The sequence below is a fragment of the Lissotriton helveticus genome, chromosome 6, assembly GCF_964261635.1.
Source record: "Lissotriton helveticus chromosome 6, aLisHel1.1, whole genome shotgun sequence".
Lineage (NCBI taxonomy): Eukaryota > Metazoa > Chordata > Amphibia > Caudata > Salamandridae > Lissotriton > Lissotriton helveticus.
In genome coordinates, this window is record NC_136067.1 from 423,297,020 (window position 1) to 423,317,781 (window position 20,762).

General features: G+C 46.1%; 1 protein-coding gene across 9 annotated transcripts in view; it reads right to left on the bottom strand.

Moving 5' to 3' along the window:
• DCDC2C (doublecortin domain containing 2C) overlaps positions 1 to 20,762 on the bottom strand; it is a 5,988,712-nt gene that overhangs the window by 5,955,216 nt on the left and 12,734 nt on the right. For 8 of the 9 annotated variants that reach the window (XM_078647857.1, XM_078647853.1, XM_078647855.1 and 5 more), the window contains exon 2: positions 4,108 to 4,156. In XM_078647857.1, the coding sequence (XP_078503983.1) occupies positions 4,108 to 4,156 (49 nt within the window). Of the gene's footprint in view, positions 1 to 4,095; positions 4,157 to 20,762 lie in introns of all 9 variants that reach the window. The other variant, XM_078647858.1, reaches the window with a different exon arrangement.

Below are 20,762 nucleotides of genomic sequence, written 5' to 3' on the forward strand. Positions count from 1 at the left end.
ACACACCATGGGTGGGAGGGCCTCCCTCTCAAATGCGTAATACTCACTTCTAGTGAGTGGCGGATGAGCGCGTGGGTAGGGCACTGTCTGGCTGTGGTGAGGTGTGCGCGGGCTCCTTGGTTCTCCCTCCCGGGCTCACAGCATCTGCTCAGTGCCGCTGCAGGGTCGGCCCCCGTGTTTCTGTTTCCCGCCCACAGCGCGAGAGGAGGAGCCACGGGGAGCGCTGGAAGTCTGCGCTGCTCCCGGGTGACAGCAGACTGGGAGCCCAGAGAGGAACTCCCGCAGCACCCGGGTGAAGCAAGGCGGGACTGGCCTGCAGTGCTGCCACTCCGGCCGCCTCACTTGGAAGTAGGGAGCAGCGGGCGAGGGTGGAGGGCTTACGGGAGCAGGAGCGGAGGACCGGCTAAAAGTTAGCACTGGAGGAGCCTGGGAGAGGAGGAAGGAGCCGGCGCTTGAGGAACATGCTGCGGCCGCCGGGGAGCCAGGAAGCCGGCCGGGGCTCCCTCCTCCTGCTGCTGGTGCTGGGCGTGCTGCCGCTGCACTGCCTGCTGGCTGACACCCCAGGTGAGTGCGTCCAGGGTCTGGTGGAGGTGGGGGTGGGGGTGCAGTACTGGCAGTGTCGTTGGAGCAAAGTGCCATAGAGCGCGAAGTGCTGCAAAGTGCTTACCGGGCATACAGCGCTAAGGGGCACCAGAGAAGGCGAGTGCTCTCTGTGCACTTGTCGAGCCTTTAGGATTGGGGGGCTAGTGCCTGTAATGGGGCAGTGGCAAAGCACGCCTTGCTGGGGGCAGATACAGTGTTAAAGGTGCACATGCGTTCTTGTAAGTGCAGTGCATTAAGTGCCGGGTGCAAAGGGGTAGCGTGAATGCACAGTGTGTGCAGTGTGTGTCTGCCCCATGGGGGTGCAAACAACGGCGGGTGTGATGCCCGAACGGTCCTCTTTTGGGGGCGGCGGGCACATGTGTGGCGGCTGGTGCTGAGCAGCCAGTAGTACGCACGTGTATGAATGTGAAAGTGCTTGCAAAAAAAATCCGGCGCCCCCTAGCATAGTGGTTTCAGACGCCACTGACTAAGACTTTTACCGGACCCGGCAGTACAGAAACCTCGTCGATTCAGCGCCTTGTGCCCGGCTGCCCAATGACGCCGCAGACTTCGAATGTCTGCGGCGCGAACAGGTGACATGTTTTGGAGTTTACACTAGTGGGCAATCATGGCGCTGAAGCATTTATGATCCCGCAAGCGGGATTATCATTACTACCGGCGGCAGTCTTCGCTTGTGAAAGTGCTAGCAAAATTGAGAGGCCCTCGCACAGTGGCAGTATTTGTTGATTACATTTATCCAGGCTCCACGACCGGATTGACCTGACCCCACACTTGAGGCGAGGCTGAGAAAGAGCCTCGGACCGCGGCAGCCGCAGGAGTGGTTGTCCTCAGCTGCTGCAGAGTGCATCGATTCATGAAGCAGCAGTGCACTCACGACCTGGGAACTTCAGAGACTCTGAACTCTACAAAAGGGTGAACAATTTCATATATTTTCAATGAGATGAGAGGCTGATTAAACTGCTGTTATCGATAATATTTGCAATTGCTGCCACGTCCTACGAAGTGAACCTTTATAGGTTAATTATGACTCGGAATATTCCAATTGTGTTAGTCACTCCTTCGAGGTGCAACGTAGTACGTCAGCTGAGCTCATAAATGACCTTCACTTACAAGCGTGCGTGCGCCTACGAGCAGGTTTTCCTATTTCCCATTGTTTTCTTTAACTTTCCATTCTTGTCCATATGTGCGAATCTGTGTATAGTGTGTGTGTGCATCTGTGTGTGTGCCTGCCTGGCCTGCTTGGGTGTGTGCGCATCTGTGTATGTGTGCGCCTGTGTATGTGTGCACATCTGTGTGTGTGCGTTCCTGGGCGTATGTGCGCATCTGTGTGTGTGTGCGTGCCTGGATGTGTGTGCATCTGTGAGTGTGTGTGCCTGTGCGCATCTGTGTGTGTGTGCGCCTGTGTATGTGTGAGCATCTGTGTGGGGGTGCGTGCCTGGATGTGTGCATCTGTGAGTGTGTGTGCCTCTGTATGTGCGCATCTGTGTGTGTGTGTGCGCGCCTGTGTATGTGTGCGCATCTGTGTGGGGGTGCGTGCCTGGGTGTGTGTGCATCTGTGCTGTAAATAACGGGTGCCAGGCTACATATTGTATAGTTGATGCAGTGCACAGGGTTAGTACAAGAGCGATGTGCACTAATGAACAGGTGTTAAAAAAAAAAAGACCTATATATCTACCATGGGCAAACATTTTTGGACTTGTCGGTGGGTGCAAAAGTGGACAGTGCCAATCTTCCACTGGCTGATAGGTCCTTAAATTAATGAGATGATTGTGTCACTTATCCTATTATCAAACTCGCTTGGGTCAATGTGGGCCAGTTGATCATAACTCAGCCCAGCACTAAAAACGACGTTTTAGAGGCATTCTAAAGCAAATAAAATATAAGATGGGATGGGATGAAAACTGAAGTTTATCTTGATTGAGACAAGTTGCCAGTCGGATAACACCAAGGGAAATGCATTACATCTAGTCTTCCGGTCTAGCTTAAATGCCACTTTATTGCCATGTATGGCACATCTAGATTATATCTCCAAGAGGGACAACAGGCTTGGGGTTAGGATGTAAAATTGTAGGCTTTCTAATTGTTGCTGACAAAAATGAAATGTGATGTTTAGATGCTGATCTGTTAGTTTTTTTTCCTTATGTCACTGCTGTCATATGTTTTTATTTATTATTTTAAAGTGACTGTATTTATCCAGTCCATAATGGAGTCTGTCAATCATTGTAATTGCCTTTGTACAAATGTAGCAAAGTCTTTACTCAATTTAATGAATTTGGCAATATGAAGGGCTGAGTTGGCCCTGCCATAAGGGCACAAGAGATTTCAGCAGCAGTCGCTTAATGTGCAGAATGAGCTTACCAGTTGAGATAAAAATTTGTCATAAACAATGTCAATAGCTCTAACTTTTTAAAAGGCGAAACCGTTGCATTGTAAATGCTTGTTTTATTATCTAAGTGAAGTTAAGAAAACATGCCTCTGTCTGAGATTCCCCACCCACCCCTTCTTTTTATAAAACTACGCCAAAGCAGTGGTTTACGGAAAGGCAATATGCAAATGTGGGCCACTTTTTTTTTGCGTGCCCCGGACGATTTTGTAATCTCAATCCAACCCTGCAGCTACCATTTGTGGAGCTGGTTCAATGCGCCTGGGCCCAGAGGTGGAAGGGGGCCCAGACTGCCCTGCACTCGCTGTTGTTATTTCAGAGGCTGCCTGTTATTAGTTTGTTTTTTCAGACACAGTGCATGCCATGGGTTTGGCTGTGTTTACTTTTCAGGAGTAGGAGTACAGAGGGAGTAGAAGAGAAGGGAAAGGAAAAGTAAAGAAGACAGATGAAAGGAATAAAAGAAAAGGAGAGGGTGAAAGAATGGAGAGGACAGGAAAAGGTGAAAGAATGGAAGAAGGAAATAAGATTGAAAGAGAAAGGCAATAGTTATGAGGGAAAGGCAAGAGAAAGAAACCAGAAATAAGGAAAGAAAGGAGATAAGGGTGGCAGAGACAGAAGAGAGTGACTGAGGAAGAAGATAGAGTGGAGAGCATTACGCGGAAGTAGGTGAGAGAATAGCGATCTGGTGATAGGGAGGCAAGAAGGAAAGACGAGTCGAATTAGGAATTTGGAGACCAGTAATTTACATTAATGTAGCAGGTGCAGAGACTCTGAGACCAAGGTGTGGGATGGGCGCGCTGCACCCCATTTTTACAGGCTTGGGGCTTCGTTTCATTGCTTGCACTATGCGCCATAACTAATGATGAATATAATGATGCACTATGAATTGATTCGTTCTACAGTGCAAATTTCAAATGCAAAGTGTAATTATGCTGCAGGATTGGTTGTATAAATATGGTATTGCAGGCTTGCATTTCACCACTGGCTCAACACTTAAATACAACAATTTAAAAACATTCCCGATGAGATACTATAAAAAGTTCTAAATAAATATCAGAATCCATAAAAACAATAAAAAATAAAAAATGGATGATTGGTGATTTTAATACCTAACTACTTACAACTTCTTCCTTCTTTGCTTGAAATTTTCTTGGAGAAATTTGCAAATAACTGAAATAAAAATAGGAAGCAGTCAAATAATACAAATGTTATGTTTTTTTACTGGAAGAAATATCCTTGCAAGGACTCATTTCACTACATATTTCTTTTTGCAGTTTTAAATGTAAATTGAGATGTTTAAACAGTACGACTCTTGTATGGAACTGTTAGTCCAATACACTGTGTTATACTGTGTATTCACACTAGAATATGCATTAAGAGTTCTCCTGATACAAACAAAGAGAATGGTAAGGGGTAATTACATATTTTTCCATATACTGGGGAATACATTATCAATGTTCTGGTGAAAAGAGTGCCTCAGATTTCTCGAGTGTGCATGCCAGGTAACAGGCATAGGAAGCCATAGTGTACATTGAAATGTATTAAATAATAGACAATGAGAATAACCTATCCGACCTCAGTTAATGTAGCACCATCCTGAATTATGCCAGTACATTTTCAAGCTGAGGCACAGCAGATACAACAATGCCCTTCAATGTCACAACTGCCTTAAAAAACAAAATACATTTCAAATTGGTTACTAAATTACCCCATTAGGTCTCAGTTATAGACAAGATTTAGCTGTCTTTTTGCTGACCTATTTATTGTTTCTTGAAACATAACAGTTACATATAGTGTCAGCCCCTTGCTTAGGATGGCATGGCATTGTTCTTGAGATCAGATGACTGCTCTTCATTTGATGGTTTTCCTCCATATTTTTGCATATGTGGAATCCAGAAGTATTTCAGTCTCATGGTGTTATGAACTGAAGAGTTGTACTGATAATGCCAGGAGAGTTTTTCTCACTTCCCACAACATGGCGCCACCATCAGGTGAGGATAAAAGGGGGAAGTGCATCACAGAACATAGTGAGATTACCAAAGAAAACCCAGAAAGGAAACAATCACCAAACACAAAACTCAGGGAGGGAGGGAAGGTCTCAGGAATGGGACAGGAAGACTGTAGGTTACGATATATCAAAATGTGAGCACAAATTTTGCCTCTAAAGTCGAGGTGCTGTTATGGTATTAGAGTGTAACAGTAGGGGGCGGCAGGTTAAGGAAACATTCTTAGTATATAAGATGATTTTAAGTAATCATGCCTGATAAGTGTCAATATCAGGATTTGGAAATAGTACAGGCAGCACTTCACAAGTGTATTCTGATAACATATCCCACAAGTGTAATTCGATAGTATATCTCCCTTCTTAGTGGTGGAAAGGTCCGTGGCAGACTGCACATAGCAGTGCACTGATTGTTAAGGGAGGAAAATTGTCTATATGCTCTTAATATCTTTCATTGTATATATATGTGTGTCTATATATGGGAAAATGCATATAGCTGGTAGGGCTGTTCAAAAGGGAGAACTGAGAATAGTTAATGGTCTGTATGTGAACATTGTTCATACATACTGTTGGCTCTGTTCATTTATTGAGCTGGCTCCACGCGATACTATCGTTTAATCCTGTTTCATGAGTTTTCAGATGGTATATCCAACGTTGTTCTTTGTCTAGAAGTCTTTTTTGAAGATTACCTGTTCCTTTAACCTTCTCGATGACTGTCCACCGGATGTCAGTATAATTGTGTTGTTTCTCTACATAGTGGGCTGTAGGTCTCGTTGCAGTGACTGCACTCCTGATAGTGCTTCTATGTTCACTAATACGGATCTTGACTTTCCAGGATGTCATACCCACATAGAGCAGATGACATTGACATTTGATGAGATAGATTACTGCCTCTATGTTACAATTAAGGCTCCCGGTTTTCCATTTAAACGGATTTTTACATATAAATACAGACAGAAAGCTTTTTGGTTTTTGTCTGTATTTATATATAAAAACGGGAAAATACTAACAAAGCTAATGCTCCTCCTGCCTCTGTGCTCCTCTGTAAAATCTGAGTCAGAGCCTCAGAGGTGCACAGGGGCGTCCAAAAGAAATGGGAAACTGCTGCCCTGAAACTGCTCCAGAGACAGGAAGGGGAGGGGTGGCTGCCGTGTATGCAGAGACATTCCAGCACCCCCTCACAGCGGCAGTTCACGCAACATAATTGATGGAGCAGTGCACGCAGCGATGTCCATTAAGAGGTGTGAAAACACCCCAGGACATTGGCTGCAGCTCCAGCAACCTTTTGTTTGTAAGGTCTCACGTGTGGGGGATATATTGCACAACTTGAATTGGAAGAATTTTGCCACAAATCGGAGTGGGCCTGTGAGAAGGGTGGGTTGCTTAGTGAAAGGCTGGACGTTTTTTAAAAGAGGTGGCCGTGGGTGTAGTCAATGTGATCTAAACGACCTGGGGACATAAGCAAAGTGTTGTGGCACATAGGAACTACAGGCAGGGAAGAGCAAAGTTAGGTAATCGCCGTTTGAGGCACAGATTGGGAGCTAGAGCTGCAAGGGGTGATGTGACAAGGGAGAAAAATCCACAGGGGTTTACATATGCCGTAGGAAAGTGATTTTTAGGAACTGTGATGTGCACTGGGAGCAATTGGCAAAATATGTCTTGGGAAATATGCACTGTTTTGCTAAATAGTTGGAGAGAGTTGTGCAAAGTCAATATGACACGAGAGCGAGCGCTAACAGCAGTGATAGGATGGGGGGGTCGTTCAGAGACAGTAATTTGCTCCTTGTGGGAGGATGGAGAGACTGGTATGGGAGAAAGCTGCAGGCGGTGTTGTGCTTAGTGGAGGAGTGAGAGACATGCTTGCTGGTATGTGGGCAGAGTTCGAGAACTGCAAGTATGTGGTGACTTGGTACAGAAATCTGCTGGCTAGAATGTCCCCGGAGGCTGGGTTTGTTGCAAGCAATGATGAGTTTTGGGAGAAAGAGATGCAGTGGGTGAAGTGCAATGGGAGAGAAAGCTTCAGGGAGTGTTGCAGGGGCGTAACACAGGCCCCTGCAGCCCCCGCAGTGCGGGGGGCCCTAAGCTCCAGAGGGCCCCCTCGGCACTGCACTCTGCCCAGAGACCTCCTGATTGAGCCTGGAGGGGGCCCCTCTGCATCCCGTGCAGGGAGGCCCCCTCAATTTTCGTTACGCCAGTGGAGTGTTGTTCCAAAAGTGAAACAGCTGCAGAGGAAGCGCGGTGCCATGGAGACAGAGAGAGGCCCAGAAGAGATGTGGACGCATCCAGGAGATACAATTCTGCAAGGTTGATGTGCTTTGCATGAGAGCTCCAGGGGTAAGACAACCTGGGAGCGAGATCTGAATGGTGCGAGCTGCATGTGTGCTAGAAACGAAAGACGCAGGAGGCAAGGCGTGACCTGGGAGAGAGATCTGCGGGGGTTGGTGCTCTCCAAGAAAGCTTTGAGCTTGGAGATGCATCCTTAGGGAGAGAAACATATCTGTAGGCTGTGACATACCCTAGATAGATACCCAAAAGTAGTGGGATGTGCCTTAAGAGAGACGGCTGCAGTAAAGAGCGATGCCCCTAGAAAACGTTGTGAAGCAGATCTGTTCCTGGAAAGATAGTTAAATGCGCAAATGAGACCTACTCAAAATCACTAACTCTACGCAGCTTTTCTTAGAGGACAGGGAAGAAATTTGCTCCCAATATGTAAAGTGCACTTAGCATAGGCTCCAAGTAAAAAACAACTATAACAACCTAGTGCAAGTGTGCATGCCAACTTAAATAAATTTGGAAAAATACTAGCTTTAGCGTTTTTTTTCTTGCGTCAAAAATAAATGTGGATAAATACAGAAAAAATTACCAAAAAATAAATATGGATAAATACAGACGGAAATGTGAAAAAAAAAATACCATAAAACCGGGAGCCCTAGTTGCAATTAGTATGGTATGTTTGTTACCATGGAGTGTGTAAGCCCAGGTCGAGGTATTTCGTGTGTTCAGTGAATTCGCACACCACGCATTACCCACATGGAAAATGGCCGGTGACATGTGGGGCATTCAACAATGTGAGTTGATTTTCGACTCTAGGCTGGTATGAATCTGTGTGGACAAGGGAGTCTTTTAGACTTCTGTTTTTTTTAAATGAGAACATTGGATTCTCATAGGTCAGTTTATTTGATGTTAGTATTGTCCATATTTTGTTGATTATCTTCTTCACCTGATTTGATGATGAATTAAAGGTAGTGACGCAAATCGGTAAACAACCTTTACAACGCAACTTTTACATCGCAGAGCCTTTACAACGCAACCATTACAACGAAAACTATTACAACACATTGCTCTGGGGGGCACTATAGGATAGGGAATAGGTTAATTTACTATCCAATAACCTTCCCTAGTGTCCACGGGGACTGGAGTTGGAATAGTAAATTAAACTATTCACTATCCAGCAACCCAAAGCACTACGCGTTGTAATGGACTGCGTTGTAATACTTGCGTTGTAAAGGCATGCGATATAAAAGCATGCGTTGTAATGTCATACATCCAAATCATTTGTTGTGGCTGAGTCTTTTCATGGGTTTCTAGAAGGGCCTCCCTAGGGGTTTTGCATGCTCTCTTTTTAGCGCTTTCAATGATTTTGCTGAGGTATTTCTTCTGTTTCAGTTATGCGTAAGGATCCGTGCTTCCTTTTTGTAATCCTGGAGTTCAGAACAATTTCTCCGGATGCGCAGAAACTGTCCCACCAGTAAGTTTTCTCTGAGTGACCGTGGGTGTGCACTATCAAATATTAACAGGCTGTTCCTGTCGGTAGGTTTTGTATATTAGGAGCTGCTCAATGTACCATTGCCAGCAACAACATTGATGTCCAGGAAGGAAACTTTTTCTCTATCTTTATTCATTGTGAAGCGTAAATGTGGATTGAGCTAATTGATCCTGTTGCTGAAGCCCAGGAGGCTCTCCTCATCTCCCTTCCAAACCATAAGGATATCATCCATGTATCGGTACCACTTACAGATGTTCCTGGTATATGGGTTAGTCGCCCATATGTGTACGTCCTCAAAATGACTCATGTACAGGCAGGCGATGCTAGGAGCAAATGTGCTGCCCATAAATGTTCAGTGGGTCTGAAGGTCCAGTTGGTTTTCAAACTTAAAAAAGTTCTCAGTACGTGCTAGCCGTATGAGGGTGATTTTCCATTCAACAGGTGCCGTCCACTCCCAGTCTTCATTGTTGAGTAATTCCTCTATGACCGCAATGCCTCAACATCAAGGTAGTCCAAGATATTATCATTTGGATCATACTCACTGCTGGTTAGGAGGGTCAGTAGGTGTTTGGTGTCTTGTACAAATGATGTAATACATTTTACTAGTGGACGTAGAAACCAATCAGTATATTTGGACAACGGTTCAAGGATTGATCCAATTCCGGATACAATCGGTCTGTCAGGTGGGGGTATTTTCCCTTTGTGAATCTTCAGGATTGTATAAAACAGCGGAATCCGTGGTTTATTCTGGTTGAGGAACTCATGTTCTTTCTTGGAGATCCAGCCCTTATCCAGGGCATCTGTTGTTATGGTACAGATGTTTTTTCTTAATCTTTTTGTAGGATCTTTGTTGATTTTTTTACAAAACTTGGTGTTATTCAGGAGAGTGAGGCAAGCTGTTTTGTATGCACAGGAGTCTTGAATCACTGTGGCACCCCCCTTGTCAGCCGGTTTAATGATCAGTTCAGATCAATTTCTCAGTTTCTCCAAGGCGGTCCGTTTGTTGTTGCTCGTTGTTGTAAACATCCCTCTGTGGTTGGAGTTCTTCCACCTCTTTTATTACTGTCTCTTCAAATGCGAGGACTTCTGGGGGCATAAGGTTAGATGGAGGGTAGAAGGTAGATTTGAGTTTCAGGTCAGTGTAAGTTCCCTCTTTGGTAGTCTCATCTTTATTCAGAAAAAAGGTTTTTAGCCTGATCTTCCTGAAGAAATCACCCAGTTCACAACGCAGGCAGAATTTGTCGAGGTGGGTGGTGGGGATGAAACCCAGGCCCTTTTCCAGAACGCTCATCTCGTCATTGGTAAGTGTAGTGTCTGTGAGATTCACTATCAATCCCTCGTCCTGCTGGTCCCTGGTTGTTGTTGGCCCCTGGTGTTGCTCCTCGTGTGTGGTTCTGGTCTGTCTTCCTCCCATTGTATTCTTCTGTTGCCACATCCAATGACGGTGATCTACATGCTGCAATTTTGAGACTGTTTTTATTGGTACAAACTTCTTCTGATAACTCATTCTAACACGAAGTTAGTGTTAGAATGCGAATAATATCGCCACTCCATAGGTCTGTCAAATAGAATCAGTATGTCACATTATGACCATGATGAGTGGCACAGTGAGGTGAATTTTCCTCCCATAACGGCATGCGCACAAAGATTGGCATGATGTCCACGATACACCTATTGGGTAATAAGCACCTGCAAAAATGTTTTTTATTAAACTATATGTTTGTGTTCATTTCTGTTTCCTACTACAGATGGAGCCTGGCAATACACAAACATTCCAACACTTCACACACCGCGAGGAATAGATACTCTTCCCTCGCTTCACAGAGAGGTAGGGACTTCCCATCCTACAATTCCTTGCACATTTAGGGGGGTTTTCTCCTCTTGCCCTGAAGAAAGTCCTGGACCTTTATGGCCGCATTGGACTGAAACATCAGCAGAAAGCAGCAAATCTCTATGTCCAAGTTCTTTTTCAAAAGATGTTTTATTTTATGTGTCACACTGTCTTGTGGTTGCGAGAGCTTTGCTGTTTTACAGTGTATGGTAATCTTTGGATTGTCTGAGAACGGTTTTAGGGTCATTCCGTTCGCCCTTAACGCACCACACAATTGAACTCATTTCCCCACACAGTATAACGTATACTTCAGGTAGAGCGCCATCATCTGAAATTTCTCTAAAACCCTATCAGCTGTTTTTCTGTTGGACTGAAACATGTCGGCACTAGGGTCTTAGGAGAATTAAACTCCAATAAGACCCGTTTTTAGATTTTTTATTGGCCCAGCCAGACCCAATAATAAAGGGATACCCGGGGTTTGACTAAAGGTTTTTTATCTTTAAACCTCACAGTCTTCATTTATCTGAAGAGCTCCCAACCCTGTGGTTGAGCCCACCCGGACTTTTAGGGATTGGTTGACATTTTTGTGTGGGAAAGTGTGGCATCACCGGGCTCACACAAATTTCTTACCACCCAGCATTCCCCCAGGTCTTCCGATAAAAATGGTGCCTCACTTGTGTGGAGGCCCAAGTACCCGCGACAGCCAAGGTCCCAAAACGTAGTGAGGCGACATTAAATTTGCCTATCTCCAAACCACCTGTTTTTCCAAGGGGGGTCACCTGGGTTTTCGGCCCGTGCTCGGCGGCCATCTAGGAAAACCTACCAAACCCACACATTTCTGAAAACTAGATATCCGGGGGCTTCCAGGGAGGTATGGCTTGCATGGATCCCCCAGCGTTTCCTTACCCAGAATCCCTTGCAAATCTCACTTTTTAGGCTGAAAAATTCACTTTTCTCACACATTTTTGTGTGGGAAAGTGTGGCATCTCTGGGCTCACACAAATTTCCTACCACCCAGCGTTCCCCCAGGTCTCCCGAAAATGGTGCCTCACTTGTGTGGGAGGCCCAAGTACCTGTGACAGCCAAGGGCCCAAAACGTAGTGAGGCACATTAACATTGCCTATCAAAAAATGTTTTGGGCCCTTGGCTGTCGCGGGTACTTGGGCCTCCCACACAGGGGGGCAGGAAGGCAGGGAGGGGGTTGGGGCATGGGCATGCCTGTTTGGGGAGCCACACCCTAATTAAAATTTGGCCCCAAAAAATCCCTGGCGTCTAGTGGGATTTTTGCCCCGCCCCTGGCGGGGCAGATTGGGGGCTAATGCCCCCATCTAGACGCCAGGGAGTTTTTTGGGCAAATTTTAATTAGGGTGGAGCAACCTACCTGATCCGGTGAGGGAGCAGACAGAGCACAAATCTGGCCTGAGGCGAGAGACGGCGGTGCAGTTTGGAGAAGGGTTTGATGTGCGGTGAAGCGGAGGGAGGCGGAGACGCGAGCGCCGACCCGGCTGCCGCCGGACTGTCTCCAAACTCGAGCCCGAGGCGGCTGGTATAGCTGCAGGCCGCAGGTCAATCAGCACGGAGCGGAGGCAGCGGGATACTATGAGGTGAGGGGCCGGGACTGTGCGCGATACGGAGCTCCTCCCGCATGAAGTCTGCACGATAGACTGTTGAGACGTCGTTAACCGGGAGGCAAGAGACGCGGTGCTGCAGTGGATGGAAGGACAAAATGGCGGTGCCCTGAGGACCTCACACACGGAGGTAGATTTCCTCTGGTGCGGAGACCCTGAGGCCATCTAACGCCGGGGTGTGCTTTCTGTGGAGCTGCTGTACGAGCGTGGGGTGCAGATCCTTGCTAGAGCTGGCTGATTGGACTGAGATGCACAGTGGTGAGAGCGCTGCGTAGACTTGCACTGATACTAATGGACGCATAGGGCGTCGAGTCATTCCTGCATACGTGGGTGGCTCACAGGGTCCTGGAGCATTGGATGGACGACCTGAAATTCACAATACTATGTGCCCAGCTGTGGGATTTTCTTTTAGCGATCTACTTTTGAAGAGGATTGCGGCACCGCCATTTTAAATACAGAGGTGCGGATCCTGTTCAGTCTGGCCTGTATGTCAGTTGTGGTATACCTGGCCGAGCCTGAAAGCTCCTTGACGCCCGTGGCTGAAGAGGCACATGAGTTGATGGTGCAGCGACACGTGAGAGACTGTGGGCGTATGATGGTAGTGAGAGTCATATTTCCGCCTTGTGCCCAGACCAGTGGGACCCTCTAAGAAGAGAAGTGGCGGTGCTGGTGGTGATTAGGAAATGGCATAGGGCTGAAAACACTTGCAGCGCTCAGGAACCACTCGGAGGGAGAGAGTGGTGTACTGGTGTGACTGGCGTTGGTGAGCTGCAGCATGACGGCACCACGTGTCACGAAGATCTAGAGGTGATAGAGCCGCCGCGCTCCTTCGTGCCCTTGCGCCAGAGTGTAAATCGCGTCTTAGTGCTCTGCTGTGAGAGCAATTGAGGGGAGCGAAATAGGAGGTTCGCTGGGTGCCCATTACTCCAGTGCATGAATACACCCCTGGGAGCAGTGGCTGGGGCAGGCAGTCCAGTCTGGTGTCGATATGTGGAAGCAAGATCCTAAACAGCCGAAGATAACTTTTGACGCCCGTCGCTCAACCAGGCAAGCTGACACTGAGGCTGGAGCATAGGGTGGTTTAGACATGGATGTGCAGTCTGGAGCGGGGGGCAATGATGTGAAGGCCCTACTATTGGAAATGCGCACAAGTCTCAAAAGTATTGACTCTAAGCTGGACACGCTAACTCAACAACTAGACACTGTGAAAACTCAAGTCTCTGAGCATGAGACGCGGCTAGACGGCCTTGAAAACCGGCAAGTAGAGATCCACGAATTCCAAATGGAGACTAAAGAACAGCTTTTACATATGGATAAATTATTAGGAGTAATAAGAGCGAAGAACGATGACTTGGAGGCGAGATCTCGCAGAAGTAATCTCCGTGTCACAGGCATTCCGGAGACGACAGCGATGTCCAAAACGGAAGACTACATGGCAGATCTCCTCCACGCGCTATTTGATCCACACCTCTCAAAGGTGTTCACTGTGGAGAGGGCGCACAGAGCATTGGGCCCAAAGCCACCAGTGGGTGGTACACCACAGCCTATTTTGATTAAACTGTTGAATTACCAAGAGAGAGACACCATTTTGAGACTGGCGAGGGAGAAAGGTCAGATCACACATCAAGGGAACTCCATATAATTTTATACAGACACCACTGGTGCAGGCAGCTCGGAGAGAATTCCTACCAGCTAAGAGACTCTTGCTACAGGCGCAGATACCATGCTCCTTGCTGTATCCAGCTAAATTGAAGGTGTCTCATGACGGAACAGCGCACTACTTCACGGATGCAAAATCGGCGCTCAAATTCGCTAAACATATTACACACGCACTGCAGTCCCTGATACCACCAGACACGAACCCGGAGGACTCCTCCCCGCTGGAGGATAGACTCCTAACAGATCACCTCCAGAAAAAAGCGATATCACTGACATACAAGAAAATAGTGAACAATAGAGCAGACCCCACAGGGACCCTGAAGGCTAAATGGGAGTGTGAGGTAGGAGAGATCGACAAGGCAGAATGGAGAGAGGCTCTAGCTTCCCCTAAGGAGGCTGCTATTCCATCAAGGCTCAGGCTAGTGCGGCTCAAAAAATATTGCACCGAACATACTATACCAGGGCACTCCTGCACAAAATAGGTAAGGGTGCTTCGCCGCTCTGTCTTAGGGAATGTGGAGAAACGGGATCCTTCTACCTTACTATCTGGAGTTGCCCAGTGATTGTGAGATATTGGATGGCAATCAGGAGGACACTCTCTCAAGTTACACAAATCGCTGTACTGCCAAGACCAAGATGCTGCCTTCTTAACATTTGGGACCCAACGGACTTAAACAAGACGACCCAGGACTGGGCAACGTTAGGAATGACTGTAGCAAAAAGAAATGTCGCACAATGCTGAGGCTCCAGAGCTAGTCCCACTCTCACTCAGTGGTGTAGGGATATGGACTTGGCAATGGTGGCAGAAAGATCAGTGTATATATATAGGGGCTGGCCAAGAAAATGGGAGAAGATATGGGGAAAGTGGAACACGTACATAGGTGGTATCTGGGAACCCCCACAGTCTGAAGACTCTGACTTAGATGGAAGTATGTGATTGTATTATGATATGTGGCTCCCTTAACATACCTGTGAATGGGGGGATTGGGATGAGAGGGATGGGAATGGGTGTGCTAGTTCACACAACTGTAGCAGAAGATGTGGTTTTGATAATTATGATTTTACAAATGAAGAATGTCATGCTGTCATTGGAATGCTCTGCAATATATCTAGGCTTTCCTGTTTTCAGTTTCTATTTTTGGTAAATTCTGGTGGGGGGGTTTTCAGTGTTTTCCAGTGATTTCAATACCTTAAAAAAACAGTGATTATCAGTGGTTACACATTTCCGCACCATAAAAAACAACAGAAACAGTGTTTTTCCGGTGTTTATGAACCGTTTCTGCACTGATAGAGCACGGTATATTGACATTAAACGTACAGTGTATATGAGGGTCAAATACATTTATTACAAATTAAACTTATTGTAGTACACCATACAATACTTCCTCAATGAGTCTTCGGCTTGCGTGCTCGCTCCTTCCTTCCCATGTAAACTTTTATCTATGAAAAGGCCCTCTCAACATTAATCATCAAATAAGGGCCTCAGCAAACTGTGGCTGAGTTCAGACCAGGGCACATGAGAATGGCAGGGGTTCACCCACAGCAGAGGCAAGGAGAGGCCCTTTGTGTGCACAATAAGGCTGCCCTATTCTATTGACGGCTGTTCTACATGTTTTACCAAATTTATTTACTCCTGTATTCTCAATTTACTTCTCGATTGCAGTAATATTATTACTGCATGGGGGCCCTACCCCCCAAAGTTAAAGCTCAACTGTAGATTAGGGCCTCAGTAGGGTCTGCCTACAGCAAGCACCTCTACCAACCCTTGCGGTCATACACAACAGAGTAGCTACTTTCTTGACCCACCAGAAGCACCTTGGGGCCTCTACAAGATGTAGGAGAGCACTACAGCAATTCTACAATACAATGCAGGCAAGGGTCTGATTGAAAGGCCTGGAGGCCACGATTTCCAGCAGCCTGGATCTGTCAAGCTCTACGTGTCCATCGCCCAGAGGAAGCGCAGAAGTCCTGGGTGCTAGGGTAGTCCAGTGTCAAAGCGGGTGCTTGGGGGAAGGGGTATTGGACCAACAGAAGGGGCACAGAGAAACTCATAACTTATTTCAAATACCCTAGCAACAAAAGCCTTGTATCCACTCACACTCTTTCAAATATTATAAAACACAAACACGCATACACATTCTGCAGATCTAACAAATGCCCTTATTTTTGTGGATAGTAAAACAGCATGCATGTGAAATCCTCTGTATCACTGTGTCTTTATCCATTAATAGATGTGTGTTTATCTTTGCATGCATGTTGAGGTGATTAAAACATAAACACAGGTACATTCTAGATTGTTCCTGCCGCCGCGGCTAATTTGCCCTCATCCTCTCAGTACAAAGTTAACTGTTTGTGCACATGCTTCGCCGTTTCCCAGCTCCGGACATGCTGAGCGGGTCCCAAAACTAAAAATATCAAAAGAAAAAAAAGTCTAATGGGAAGCTGTAGGACTCAGGCCTTCCTTCCTCACTGCCCTTTGTAGAGGCATTTTCTCTTGCCAGTGTGAAAGACATCACCCACTTAACTTAGCTAATTTAGACACACATAAGACATTGAGTCTGGGCCCTGGTTTTAACCAGAGTACCTAAGCCAGGATGTAATGGGGAGGTGGGTGGGAAGATATAATTACGAAAATAATAGATTCAATTGGTTGTCACTTATTTTAATTTCCTAAATGTACAAACTAGAACGTGTGGAACAAAAGTTATGTGCCCAGGATTACACCATTTTTACAAAAGTTCTAAATCTGGCATTAGGGATCTTTGCCGACAGTCTACAGTCATCATTGGTGCATTTTGGATGTGCTTCCAAAGATCTCAAATCACTACATGTAAAGTGTAGGCAGCTGAGCCAATTCTGATTTTTGATGCTAGAAAAGTTAGTGTTCTTTAGTCGATGGATATATGAATATAGCCAGGCTTTACTTATGTGCTGCGTGTAAAACCTCCTGATGTATATCACAACTACTTTGTGACTCGGTTTGCCACTCTGTGGCCTTTTGTCTTGAGGGACACTTGTTGTCAGATCTGGCTTCATAGGGAACACCATTATGGAACGTGTTGTTTTACTTTCAAAATAAATACAGGCTGAAAAAAACAAGTATGCGTAGTGCTGAGGGGTTAGAAGTCACGAACACCTTATGCTATGGTACCATATTGTGAAGTCTGTATAGTTTGCAGTACTCCAGCTGGACACAAAGTTACAAGCGATATCTTCCGCCAGTCCTGAACTTTTTTCCAAAAGCAAATCACATTCTGAAACATATAGCTTTGCTTGTAACAATACAAGTGTGGGCTTACAAATCTTCAGCATAAGCCCATATGTTTTTATAAAGCGCTTTGTAGATTTTTACAGTATCTCAGCACTGCACATAATGACACAGACACCCAACTGAATGTATGTAGTGGTATTTTGCTGACCTACTGGGAAAAGAGACATGTGCACAGAAATAAATGGACCTAGAAAAAAACAACGTGCAGAAAGGCATAAGGGGCCCTATTTGTGAAGTAAAAAAAAAGAGATTTACACAGCAGTAATGGGGCCTGCCTAGGGGACATAACTGAAGTAATAGAACAGCTTTATGCAGTATAAACTGACCTGTCTATGGCAGTAAAAGAGTGACAGGTGTAGAAATAAGGAGACATTCCCCGGAAGTTTAAAAAAAAGCAGCTGTCTACACGAATAAAGGGGACTGCTTGAGAAGTAAAAGAAAACAGTCACAAGAAAAGGGAAGTAAAAGAGAACTGTACACAGAATATAGCAATTAATGAAGATAATTTTTTTCCCCAGAACACAAAAAATCTCACTCGTGCATAGGAACTCCTGCGCCATTTATGCATGAGGATTTTCAATTACAGATTTCCGGGTAACAGTTGTTTTTGTGAATTATATAAAAGCCCAACACCTCTTCAAATTAAGCCGTTTGTCGAGAGTGAACTCAAGAAAACACAGTTTATCAGAAGCATGAGAGACCAAGTCATCCCTGCTAACATACCTTTGCGAGACGTTCTTTTATGACAGATTTCTGAGCAACACCCTTAGTCTTAGAGACATAAAGGTAATAAAGAGTAGGCATCATATTAAGTGTGTGGGGAGGGTGACTTGAAAACCCTGTGGGACAAAGGCAAAGATATTCACGAGCCAGTCTGTGTATGGAGAACACTCACCGGGACTCCAGTTGCACAGACATGTCAAAACGTCTCCCTGTTCCTCTCTGTAAGGAAGTCCTCTTGTGTTTACATCAACATCGTGAGCGTCTAAGAAACTGTAACTGCCAGAGCTGCCGACTTTGAAACTGTGCTGGGGAACCGGGTTTGAGTCTCGGCAGTGGCTCAACATCATGTGATTCTGGGCAAAAAAGTTAATTTCACTGTGCCTACACAAAATTAATCTGTCCTGTCTGTAATGAAACTGGTACTCATGGAAAGCACTCTAAAGCCTCTAAAGTCAAGTTCGCGCATATAAAACTGCCCAAAAAAAGAAATACGGTACAGAAACACACGACAAGCAATCATTATATACAGCCAGAGGCAACTAGAGCCAAATTTCGGTGTGGGGTGGAGGGTATTTTTAAGACAAAATTTCGGGCGATGGGTGCTAATTGTTAAAGCAATCGGCAGAGTGGAGATCCTGGGGCTCTAATTAGACGTGAAAACATAACAAAGCCTCCTGAATAAGTAGATGGTCTTTTAAACACCTGTGAAGAGCTCACTCTGGTGCGGCTGTGTGTGTGTCCGGGGAAGCTGTCCCACCCCGGGCTGACACGGCGTGGGGGAGCAGGGGGGTTGGGGGGGAGAGCTGAATCCCTTCCAGTACAATGGGCGTTGCACGCCTGTATGCAGCTCAAGGGGACAAAAGAATTGTACTGTTTTTTACCCATCAAAGTCTAGTATAGGGCTAACAAAAATGTAATGTGTCTGACTTATCTGCTTGATCCCAGTAGAGATTTAAGTCATAGGGGCTCGAGCTCACATCATCGCGGCCGATGCACTAGCTCACTGAGCTGCTTTACAATTCACGCTGCTGCTAATTGCCTGTGGTGAGACTGCAGAACCTACAAAATATTTTGGTACATCCAGTATTTACTTCTACAGTGTTGGGTGTTTATATTGTACTAACTAATGTGCATCACTCATAACAAAAGCAATGGTACTGCTTTTACCAACCTCCAAAAGATGGACAGATGAGTCAGCCCCACTAAACTTCAGGTAGATTTTGGCACCTGATTGACTAACCCACTGAGCTTTCTTGCGGAATGGATGACTCACACTGGCCTTTAAACTGCTTGGAAGGGAGGGCCAGGGTAGGGCTGCTGTAACTTCTGAATCGCTGACGGGGCCAGCTCCTTCGAGGAGTCCCAGCACCAGTCCTTCCGTCGGTCGGAGTCAGAGGACGGAGATATCATTACGTAGTGGGCGTGGACCAAGAGGTGGTGCCAAATCCAGATATGTCACACGTATCATTTTACTGGACTGGAGAAGAAACGCTGCTGATTTACGGAGCCTGATGACATAAAGGTAGCGTGATTACACCAGGCTCAGATTGCCAGGATCTCCGCTGCAGGCAAGGCTGGCCTGTGTGTATCTTTGTTGTCAAGGAGATAGGAGATGGGAGGGTGCACACGGGGAAATTGGGCTGGTCCAATCCAGTCTCTCCCAGCAGGGCCATGGAGTTTGAGGGAGGGCGGGGGCACTCGGGTCCTCAGCTGCTCCGGAGTCTAGATTGCACACCCGCAGAATCAGTGATAGTCGTTTAAACCGGCTCAGCTCATTTTCAGCCGGTAGTGTACTGTCGGTTGCAATAGTTTTAAACCGAATTCCGGACAGCCTAAATATATCTAATAAAAATTGTTTTAAAAAAAAAAAAATGTCGCTAAACATGTTGCTGGCAAGGTGCCCAAGAAGAGGAGTGATGGAAATGGGCCATCAACGGACAGGTTGAGTGATAATAATTGAAATGTTTTTACTTTACATGTTAGTATTGATGATCTGTATACCATAGTACGCTATCCTGCATTCCGCATAAACAATACACTGATGGGGGTTGAAGTAGATATCTGTGAGGTCCCCTCGCTTGGGGAAGGATACACATCTTCAGTTGACCCCATAACATATGAGGAACGTATGTTGTTGTAACCCCAGCCAGCCTGCGAAAGTGGGGGTGTACGCCGGTCTACCCTCGCCCCCTCAGGAAGGTTTCCTGTGGTCTGTTTGATGTTTGCAGAAGTTGTTCTTGGGTGGGATATGCTACAACCTGATTGGGGGGTTGGTGTGGGCGGGGGGTGGGGAAGGGGTTGGTTTGTTCTTTTTTACGAGCCAATATGTCACAGACATGAACGTAACACAAGAGTATGGTCGGTTCCATGTTTTAACCAGATTGGACAGTATAGTAAAGCTTGTTTGACTAAAGAATGTCGCACAGACAAACTCTGAATGTTGCAACTTGGAACGTCAGGGGTTAAATGATGGACTCAAGGCGAGACTAGTCCATGCATATCTAGGGAAGCATGCTATAGATACTTGCTTTTTGCAGGAAACGCATATCAATGTGACGCCGTCGCAGAGACTTAAGCACAGTAGGTGGGGGGAGATATACTCAGCAATATATTCTAATTATGCTAGGGGGGTTGCTGTTCTGATATGGAAGGGATCTGATTGGAAATGTGTATATTCCTTCGTGGACCCGGAGTGTCGGTTTGTTCTATTAAACGGGAGACTGGGTGGTAGGGAGGTGACATTTTCTGCTGTGTATGGTCCGAATACAGTCTCTCCTGACTTTTTTAGACGACTGTGGTCTAGAATTAGAGCAATAGGCTGTCACACTGTAATCTGGGGTGGAGACTTTAACGCAGTACTCTCGGACACTGCAGACAGATTGGGGACTGCTAGATC